The 10,158-nt window shown below is 55.8% G+C and overlaps 1 protein-coding gene and 1 non-coding gene across 2 annotated transcripts; both read left to right on the top strand.

The window, feature by feature from the left end:
• The first annotated feature begins 586 nt into the window (after positions 1–586).
• On the top strand, positions 587–4,334 carry TPPP3 (tubulin polymerization promoting protein family member 3). The gene is made up of 4 exons (XM_023210165.1): positions 587–736; positions 3,028–3,221; positions 3,511–3,664; positions 3,781–4,334. Exons 2-4 carry the CDS (start codon positions 3,034–3,036, stop codon positions 3,967–3,969), a joined length of 531 nt encoding a protein of 176 aa, XP_023065933.1. The 5' UTR covers positions 587–736; positions 3,028–3,033; the 3' UTR covers positions 3,970–4,334.
• On the top strand, positions 3,295–3,461 carry LOC111541505. Its single transcript, XR_002731278.1, has one exon. It is a non-coding gene; the product is annotated as a U1 spliceosomal RNA (small nuclear RNA).
• Positions 4,335–10,158: the final 5,824 nt, after the last annotated feature.

Genomic DNA, 10,158 nt, shown 5'->3' with positions numbered 1-10,158 from the left:
GCCCGGAGGTCCCTGCAGCTTTTCCCTGCAGCAGGGCTGCCGTCGAATGCCGGCAAGCTGCTGGGGCTGGGCGAGTGCGATTCGCTTGTGGGGAGTCCCCTCCCTTCTTCCCCACTGCTCCAGACTCTGAATCCTACCCAGGAGAGCACGGGAGTTGTGGCCTGGGGGTGCCACCCGTTCAGTGGATGGCAGTGCTCTTGAGCCAACCGTAGACCCCTGTCACTCAGGGAGAGCTCCTTCCCGATTCCCCAAACCCCACCAATGCCGCGCTGCAGCCCCCGAATGGCTTCTGGTTGACTCTGGGGAGCTGGATCTCCCCTGGAGATTGGGGCCGCTTAGAGATTTAGGCAGATCCCAGGATGGGAGGCTGTTTCCTGAGGGGGCCGTCCGAAGACGCCCCGAACTGCAGAGCGCTGGTCTAGCCGCCGCGAGGACCGAGGAGTTGCGGGGGAGGGGCGGGATGCGGCTCCAGGAGCGGCGCGGGGAGGGCGGAGCCTCGTGGGCGGGGCCGGCGTGACCTTGGTCACTCTCCCGCCGAGACAGCCTCGGGGGTGGGACTCGCCGTCTCTATGGAGACCGAGAAACAGGGGATAATACGACGGAGCCGCCTGGGCTGCAGTCCCACCCGGGAGCCGGCAGGGAGCGGAGCTGCGGAGCCGCCTGGTCTCCCGCGTCCATCGGTCCATTCCTGCGTCCTTCTGTCCATCCGAACGCGCACTTCAGGAGCAGTCGCGAGGTAGAAGCCCATAGGAAACCCAGATGCCCGCCACCCCAATCAGTATCCTGCACCATGAGGGCTGGGGGGAGCAGCCTGGAAAGGGTCCCAACCCCCTTGCGGTCCCAGCCGAGGAGCCAGCTAAGCGGCCCTGCCCTGGCCCCAAGCATTCCACCTCACAGCCCCCACCTCCTGGTCTGGCTGATTGATGACTCCAGCTGTCCCAGTGGGAGTGGGACGGGTGGCCCCAGTTCATGGGTGTGGCCACTCCATCCATGGCCTGCAAATCCATGGGGCTGTGGCCTGCAACCCAGCGCCACTTGACCACGCTGAGATGACCAATAATCCATCTTTCCATGGACAGGAGTGAGCACTGCACGCAGGATCCACCCAGTGCTTGGGCCAAGCACCCTGTGGCATCCAAGCTCCCCTGGACATTACCCTTGGTGAACCAAGTGTGGGTCTTCCGGTCCCTGGTGGGAGGTTGTACCTAGGGAAAGGGAAGGGGCGTGCAGTGTGGACTGGGGTTGTGGTCCCTGTAACATAGGAGCCACCGGTGCTCACAGTCCCAGAAACTGCCACTTAGGGATGGGAGTGTGGTCACTGGGGAAGAGTTTTCAGTGGAAGATGGGGCAGCCAGACAGAGCCCAGGCTGTGGTCACTGGAGGCCCTAGTGTAAAAGGCGTAGCTAGAAGATGGTTGCTGAGACCCAGGGTGTGGTCAGGAGGTGACAGTGGAGGAGGGGGAGTGCTGGTGGGGTCTCTACACAGGGGATCGCCGCATAGTACCTGGGAGTCTCATAATGTTAGTGTGTGGATGTGGACTGGGGCCTTCAGTGCAGGTTGAGGGTGTGGCCAGAGGGCTGTGGGTGTGTGGACAAAGGGGTGCTGATGGTCAGGGGGCCTTGATAAAGGGCTGTGGGTATCGGAGGGGGTGAGGGGCTGAGGCTGTGGTTAGGGGTCTCAGGAAGGGATGCAGGTTTGTGGCCAGGGGCCTCAGCCCCAGGGCTGCAGGTATGGGGATGGAGGAGGCTGCTGTGCAGGCTCAGGGTGTGGCCAGGGGTCTGCAGCAGAGGGCTGTGGGTGTGGGGGGCACTTTAGTGCACAGCTGTGGGTATTACTGGGGTCGGCGCAGGCTTGTTAGTATATATGTGGGGGCTGGTGGCCGAGGGCTGTGATGGTGGGTGTGAGGATGGAGGAGGCTCCAGTACAGGGCTGAAGGTATGGCCGGGGTATAAGGCCCAAGGGGTGGCAGGCCAGGGCTGAATGCACAGGGTCCCCGGGAATGTGGGCTGGTGTGGCTGAGTTCAGGGTGTGGCCAGGGGTGGTCTGAGGTGTAGACATGAGGAAGTGTGTTTCAGCCACAGCCCCACGTACCAGCACGACTCTTGGGGTTCGTAACTCTACAGCCCCCACCCCAACTAGCCCCCAAACTCCTGCTCCCCCAAAACTCCACAGTGGGAGGTTACAGCCCCAGTCAGTGGTGAGGGGCCACGAAGCTACGGTTATGCCTCAGGCGCAGGGAGTGCTGGTGTGCCCCACCCGTGGGCCCAAGCTCCCCAGTCCAGCCCAGCCCAGCCCCTCAGCACTGGGAGCTTCTCCCTGAGCCGCCCTGACACCATCCTGCCCTTAGCAACATTCTCTAAGCAGCACCACCCTCCCTTAGCAACCGTCTCCAGGCTTCACAAACTGTGGCCAGGCCAGCCCCAAGCTCCCGCTCCCCTCATGTTTTTGTTTAACAGCAAATAGTAACAAGGCCTTGCTGGGCCAGCTGCACCCCTGCCCAGGGCATGCACCCGTGCCCAGACTGGCTCTTGCTGGGTCCTCATGACCCTTACTAAGATGCTGGTCTCACTAAATGCCTGCCCGACCAGCAGCCTGGCCTGGCCCCAACCCAACTTGGCGTGGAGCTTCCAGGGAGGGGGCCTGCTCTGCCACCCTCACTTCCACCGAAGGAGGCCTTGTGCCAGGGCCAGACAAAGCCAGGGCCCCAGCTGCTGCCCTCACAGTCTTTCTGGACAGTGCCACTCTGTTCCCAGCCTGCTGTGGGCATCATGATTTCATCTGCTGAACCCTGCTCAGAGCCAGGGCTGGCATTAGTGACAAGACCGTGCCTCCTGGGGCTCTTCCTCGGGGCTCTGTGGCCCAGGGCGACAGTAACTGGCCCCTCTCCCCACGCAGCTCCAGCTCCAACTCTGTCTGTAGCAGAACCTGCCCAGGTCTTGCAGGTTTGAGGTAGAGGCTGGGATGTTCTGGGCTTGGGGGAGGGGAAGGGCAGATTGGCTGGGAGATGACCCAGGTGGGTCTCTACAGAGTGGCATGGCAGCAAGCACAGACATCGCTGGACTGGAGGAGAGCTTCCGCAAGTTTGCCATCCATGGTGACCCCAAGGCCAGTGGACAAGAGATGAATGGCAAGAACTGGGCCAAGTTGTGCAAGGACTGCAAGGTGGCTGACGGAAAGGCTGTGACAGGGACCGATGTGGACATCGTCTTCTCCAAAGTCAAGTGAGCCCCAGGCAGCCCCTGCTTCTCATGTTCCCAGGAGGTGGGGAACTGGGGGGCTGGAACCAGGGAAGACATTGAGAAGGGGTCAGGGAAACGCTATGATCACGAAGGTTGTTCTTCCAGGGCAAACTTTATCTATTGCCCTCCAGAGGTGCTGACCCCCGCGATTTCCCCAAATGTGGGAAAGAAACGCAATTGCATAATTTGTGGCAGCAGCGACTGCGTTTGTGCTTTCCCCTGGGGGAGAAAAAAGAAAGGGGAACACTCATGGTGCCCACATGCCTGGCAGGGGGAAGTCTGCTCGGGTCATCAACTATGAGGAGTTCAAGAAGGCCCTGGAAGAGCTGGCGACCAAGCGATTCAAGGGGAAGAGCAAAGAGGAGGCCTTCGATGCCATCTGCCAGCTGGTGGCAGGCAAAGAGCCAGCCAATGTGGGCGTCACCGTAAGTGCCCTGCTGATCTCGGGTGGCCATGGAATGGGGTGTGGGGAATCATGGCTGTGGGTGGGAAGGGCTGGGCTCCCTCACCAGGTGCCCCTGGGGAATCTCTGTCCAAACAGAAAGCAAAAACAGGGGGTGCTGTAGACCGGCTGACGGACACCAGCAGGTACACGGGCTCCCACAAGGAGCGCTTCGATGAGAGCGGCAAGGGCAAGGGCATTGCAGGACGGCAGGACATCCTGGACGACAGTGGCTACGTGAGTGCCTACAAGAATGCAGGCACCTATGACACCAAGGTGAAGAAGTGAGGCTTGGGAAGACTGCCCTGCCAAGCGCGGCTGCCCCTGCCAGAGGCTCAGGCCTGGATCTAAGGGGCATGTGGAGCAAGAGATCCTGGTCCTCTCCCTGCTGGACTTGCCACCCAGAGCTTCCTGCCTAGTTCCACGGGGCCGGCCCACCAGGCCTCTGACCCAGGCTGCTCTGCGGCCCCTTCCTCCTCCTCTTTCCCCTCCGACTTCTGTCCACCTGGGGACAGTCTGTGCCTGTAGCCTCATGACCCCAACCCAGCCCCAGGCATGGCTAACCCCTGCCTGCTTGCCTCATATTTAAGCTGCTGCTCTGGCCAAGTGCCTAATTTTAACCCAGACCTCAATAAAGACACCTTTTGTACCAATATGGCCTGGTTGATGATGATGGGGGAATGACATTCACACCCCACCGACCCCCTCAGTGTCATCACTCCACTGCATGCCATACACTGCTAATCTCTCCCCTTCCCCTGGCAGCCTTGCCCAGAAAAAGGCACTCATGAGTCCCCTTCTGTTAGCACAGAGCCATTCTGTCTAAGGAGACTCCTGAGGAAGTCCAAAGCCTTTTAGCTGGGCCTGATGGGAGTGCTGACATCGAAGCTTGCCTTCCTGTGATCAGTGCCTTGGGTTTGGAGAGTTGGCCCCCTCTCCACTTTCCCAGCAGTAGGAGGGATGAAACAGCTGACTTGGCCTGGGCCAAGCATTGGCAGAGGCCTCAGAGCCAGGCCTCAGCTCTCCGTCTGCGAACAGGGGCTACCGAGGCAAGTCATTTTGGGCTTTGGCTCAGAATATCAGAAAATGCAGTGCCAGGCAGAACCTTAGACTAGAGTAGCTCATCCAGGTTGGGCGTCGTGGCTCACACCTGTAATCCCAGCACTTTGGGAGGTCAAGGCAGGGGGATCAGGGGGCAGGAGTCCAAGACCAGCCTGGCCAACATAGTGAAACCTCGTCTCGATTAAAAATACAAAAATTAGCCAGGCATGGTGGTGCCTGCCCGTAGTCCCAGCTACTCAGGAGGCTGAGGCAGGAGAATCACTTGAATCCGGGAGTTAGAGGTTGCAGTGAGCTGAGATCGTGCCACTGCACTCCAGTGTGAGCAACAGACACTTTGTCTCAAAAAAAAAAAAAAAAGAAAGAAAGAAAAAAAAAGGAGTAGCTCATCTGACTCTAATTTTATAGCCAAGGAAATACCCTTGCAGGGCTTTTCCTCCAAGAGGGGAGGGGCTTCTGCAGACTAGAGGCCACACCATGCCTCTTGCCTCCCAGGCCAGGCTCTTTCTAGCAAGCCCCAACATTGACTTCCAAAACTGGGATAGGCTGACCGGTGATAGGGCTTGGCACCCAACACTAGCCTGTGGTGGGGGGCAGGGAATCCCTCAGTGAAGGGGCCTCCTTTTTGATGTCCTCCCATCTATTCCACATCCCTGGTGGGGGGAAGGGGAGCCTCTCTGGTCCTGAGGATGCCTGGGCGTTTCCAGATCATCTCATGGAAGCTCTGGGTGTTTGACAGAGCTATTCTCTCTCTCTCTCTTTTTTTTTTTTTTTTTTTTGTTGAGACAGAGTCTCGCTCGTCACTCAGGCTGGAGTGCAGTGGCCGGATCTCAGCTCACTGCAAGCTCCACCTCCCAGGTTTACGCCATTCTCCTGCCTCAGCCTCCCGAGTAGCTGGGACTACAGGCCCCCGCCACGTCGCCCGGCTAGTTTTTTGTATTTTTTTTTTTTAGTAGAGACGGGGTTTCACCATGTTAGCCAGGATGGTCTCGATCTCCTGACCTCGTGATCCGCCCGTCTCAGCCTCCCAAAGTGCTGGGATTACAGGCTTGAGCCACCGCGCCAGGCAACAGAGCTATTCTCAAGTCAAGGCTTTCAGGCCACCTCTCCTTCCTTCCTTGCTGTGAAAATGGGGCTGGATGGGACTTTAGGGCCTACCCAGGAAAGGGTGGCTCCCAAAGGGGCTAGAAAAGGTATAAAAGGGCCAGTTCCCAAATGCCTGCTTTCCCCACCCAGATCACAAGACAAAGCAGCACCATTGTCTATCCTCTCATCCCACAGGCTATTGGGGGATGCTCCTGCCCAGGTGGCCCCACATCCCTTAAGCCCAGCTTTCCTTGGGGACAGGGGTGTAGCAGAATAATATGGCTTGAGACAGGATGTCAGGGGGGAATCGGCAGGCAGCAGGTGGGAATGTGGCCATAGCAGAGCCTTGTCTCGCAGCATGGCTCCTCCTGACCCGAATGACCGTGTCTCCTTGAGTGGCCCAGGGAAGAGCTTCAGAGACCTTTAGGCAGGTCATCCTACCAGTAAATGTTAAGAGGTAGAATGCAAGGCGTTTAATGAAAAAACAAAAATGCAGAGGAACAATTCCTCTAGCCCTGGAAAATTCGTTTGATTTGCAAGCTAAAAATGAGCATAATAGGAGTGAAACCCAAACCCTCTGGCTTTCACCAAAACAGCCTCATAGGGAAGCATATTTAACTGTATTCCAAATCAGGCCAGGCTCCCACTATTCCGCTGCAGGTGACAGTACCATCCAATGGCAGGGGGCCCAGTAGCTTCTCCATACCTGTGACTAGCAGTATGGCTTGGAAGAACACAGAGAGAATGGCTAAGCCTCCAAACCCCACCTCATAGGAGTAAAGCCCCCTCTTCTCGAAATGCCGTTATGAAGCCTGAGGGAATTTAAGGCCCACTCAGGGCCAGGAAGACCCTAAGACCAAATGGGTCTGGCAGAATCTGGCACAGGGCAGCCATTGCCCAGCGATGCCACTGCTCCTCCCCTAAAGCCTCCTTGTGGTCGACAGCTTTGGATACCCTTACTAGCAAAATCAGGCTGGACAAACAAGAGGTTAGGATCAGAGGGACAGAGCCTTTAAAACCTGCTCTGCATGGCTGGGACTAGCCCACAGGCTAGTGTTGGGTGCCAAGCCCTATCACCGGTCAGCCTGTTCCAGTTTTGGAAGTCAATGTTGGGGCTTGCTAGAAAGAGCCTGGTCTGGGAGGCAAGAGGCATGGTCTGGCCTCTAGTCTGCAGAAGCCCCTCCCCTCTTGGAGGAAAAGCCCTCCAAGGGTGTTTCCTTGGCTATAAAATTACAGAGTCAGATGAGCTACGCTTTTTATTTTTTTTTTTTTGAGACAACCTGAGAGTGGCTCTGCCCCTCCCTCTGGACACAGAACCTCCCTGAGGACCAGTCTCCATCCCAGACCTGTTTGCTTTCTGGCGGTAGTGCCAGGCCTAGGGCGTGGGATTCTGCTCCACGGGTTTTCTGCTTGTTTCAAGGGTCCCCCGCTTTCCATGATGAGTCCAGTTAGCCCCTCAGGGCAACAACTCTTTAGCTCTCTCTTTGACATGGTAACCCCTACCCCTGCCCTGTAGACCAAGTGCCATACAGGGAAAAATCAGAAACACAAATGACTTCCCCAGGCGTGGCCAGCAACCCTACCGGGTGCCTGGCCTGGGACAGCATCAGCCACTTTCAATGACAATGGAAAATGGGGTGGAGGGTGGCACGGGCTGGGCCAGGTTCTTTGTTCCCCTTAGGAGGTGTCCTGAGCAGATTCTGGGGCTGGCACCATCAGATGTTCATGGAGGAGGCAGGAAGGGCTGGGGTGGAGGAAAGCAGTGCATTATTCCTCCCTGCCCCCTGGTGTGTCCATTAGGTTGGCCTGTGCACTGGGCTGGGACCCTGAAATATAACAATGCAGGGATGCAATGTCACTGGTTGATGCTCCCCTACCTGGGCAAGACACTTTGGAGGTCTCTCAGTCAGACAAAGACAGGCCCAGGAAAGTGGCAGCGGGGGTGCAGGGAGGCCGCTCTTACTGACATTTCCACAGAGCACAAGCTTGCTCAAGATCCCTCAGAGCCTTGCAGCTCGAAGAAACTTCTGGCTCCTCTGTACAAGCTGCTTTTGGGAAGCCACTTAAAATCCAGAAGTCTGTGGATTTATAACTTAGAAACTTGTGACCGTCACGTCTCCTTAGTATGGCGGTGGCTCTCCTTCCCTGCACAGCACGGAATCAGGGGTAGAAGTAAGTTATCTAATCCTTCCACCTGTCTCTCTCTCTCTGATGTGGCCCTGAAGGTGAAGAGAAATACCATGTGGCATTAGGTTGAAAATCCTTCACCTTCTACATACTCTCTGGCAACATTAGCACCCTGGGAGGCCACTGCAGCAGAAACATACCTAGAACCACTTACATCATCTTTCCCCATTGATTTTTTAAATGCCCAATCAGGATTTTTTTTTTTTTTTTTGGAGACAGAGTCTCGCTCTGTTCCCCAGGCTGGAGTGCAGTGGCGCCATCTCAGCTCACTGCAAGCTCCGCCTCCCCGGTTCACGTCATTCTCCTGCCTCAGCCCCCCGAGTAGCTGGGACTACAGGTACCCGCCACCTTGCCCGGCTAGTTTTTTGTATTTTTTTAGTAGAGACGGGGTTTCACCATGTTAGCCAGGATGGTCTCGATCTCCTGACCTTGTGATCCGCCCGTCTCGGCCTCCCAAAGTGCTGGGATTACAGGCTTGAGCCACCGTGCCCAGCCCCAATCGGATTAAAATACAGGGCACCCACATGTAAACTGGATGCTGAGCCCAAAGCTAACATATTCAGAAGCAGCGTATCTAGTCTGGCCTGCCTCTGCCTCTTCTTTGGGCTGTCTAGCTCCCCTTTGGTCCTCCCCTACTTCACACCATGATCAACCCATTCTCTTCTCTCCTTCTACTTCTTCTTCTTTCTTTTTTTTCAGAGACAAAGTTCGGCTCTGTTGCCCAGGCTGGAGTGCAGTGGTGCACTGCAGCCTTGAACTCTCGGGCTCAAGCGATCCTCATGCCTCAACCTCCCTAGTAGTTGGGCCCACAGGTATGTACCACTGTGCCTGGCTAACTTTTAAATTTTTTTGTAGAGATGAAGTCTCACTATGTTGCCCACCAGGCTGGTCTCAAGCAATCCTCCCAACTTGATCTCCCTAAGTACTGGGATTACAGGTGTGAGCCCCTGTGCTTGGTCCTGAGAAAGCTTCTCAAACACAGTCTGTCACTCCTCTGCCTTCCCAATCGAAAATCTTCAAGGAGTGGTGTAACCTTGCTCCTGCTTACCTCCTCTCAGCCCTCAGCTCTCTGAAGAAACCACATCCCTTTCCATTTCCCAGTCTTCACACACGCTGCTGCTCTCTGCAGCTTCTCCCCATTGCTCTTGCCCTCAGCCACATGCTTTGCCTGGTAACTTCTTCATGTCTTCCCCTTCATGAAAGATCACTTGCTCTGGGGACATTCTCATGACATTACACCTCTTCCATGTCCCACACTTCTGTCCCTGCCCCACTATCTCCCTGTGGTGTTCCAGACTCTTCTCTGTACTCTTGGCCTGGGAGGCTCTGCATCCCCTCTACCTGCTACCGTTCTTACTCATTCTGCAGCGTCCATTCAAATAAGCCTCACTGACGCCTTCTCCAATCCTACAGTGGCCATTTCTCACTCTTTCTCCCTCTTCAGGGCATCTTCAGGCTTTTGTTTAGACCTATTTAGTACCAATTCCAAGCTTTGGAACCCATTACACGAGTTTGCTTTTTTCCCTGACTAAATTGTTAGCTGCTCCAGGGCAGACACCAGATGTTGTCAGCTTTTCACCATGGCAGGAGGTAATCAAACCCTGTTTGATGAATCTGGCAGATGTTCTTTTTTTTTTTGAGGCGGAGTCTCGCTCTGTCGCCGGGACTGGAGTGCAGTGATCGGATCTCAGCTCACCGCAAGCTCCACCTCCCGGGTTTACGCCATTCTCCTGCCTCAGCCTCCCCAGTAGCTGGGACTACAGGCGCCCGCCACCTCGTCCGGCTAGTTTTTTTTGTATTTTTAGTAGAGACGGGGTTTCACCATGTTAGGCAGGATGGTCTCGATCTCCTGACCTCGTGATCCGCCCGTCTCGGCCTCCCAAAGTGCTGGGATTACAGGCTTGAGCCACCGCGCCCGGCTATGGATGTTCTTTTTTAACTTTCTATCACACAGTTTCAAATGACATAGGGGAAAAATGTCTAGTGTTTCTATTCCTTTCAATATTTTCAGCCAAATGTCTCTATGCAATGTCTATACAATAGCTGGGACTAAGTGCCAACTATTTCTGTGGGCAGAAGGAAAGAATGACTCAATAGGGGGAGATAAATAGAGAAATAAAAAGAAGGACCAATACAATCTAATCA

Source organism: Piliocolobus tephrosceles, chromosome 17, assembly GCF_002776525.5.
Source record: "Piliocolobus tephrosceles isolate RC106 chromosome 17, ASM277652v3, whole genome shotgun sequence".
NCBI lineage: Eukaryota > Metazoa > Chordata > Mammalia > Primates > Cercopithecidae > Piliocolobus > Piliocolobus tephrosceles.
This window is presented reverse-complemented; position numbering and strand designations above follow the sequence as displayed.

What these genes read in the sequence shown, in the direction of transcription:
- TPPP3 (XM_023210165.1), top strand. Translation starts at nt 3,034, where the DNA reads ATGGCAGCAAGCACAGACATCGCTGGACTGGAGGAGAGCTTCCGCAAG. An exon ending in ATCGTCTTCTCCAAAGTCAA is followed by an intron (nt 3,222 to 3,510) that starts GTGAGCCCCAGG and finishes CATGCCTGGCAG; the next exon opens with GGGGAAGTCTGCTCGGGTCA. An exon ending in CAGCCAATGTGGGCGTCACC is followed by an intron (nt 3,665 to 3,780) that starts GTAAGTGCCCTG and finishes CTGTCCAAACAG; the next exon opens with AAAGCAAAAACAGGGGGTGC.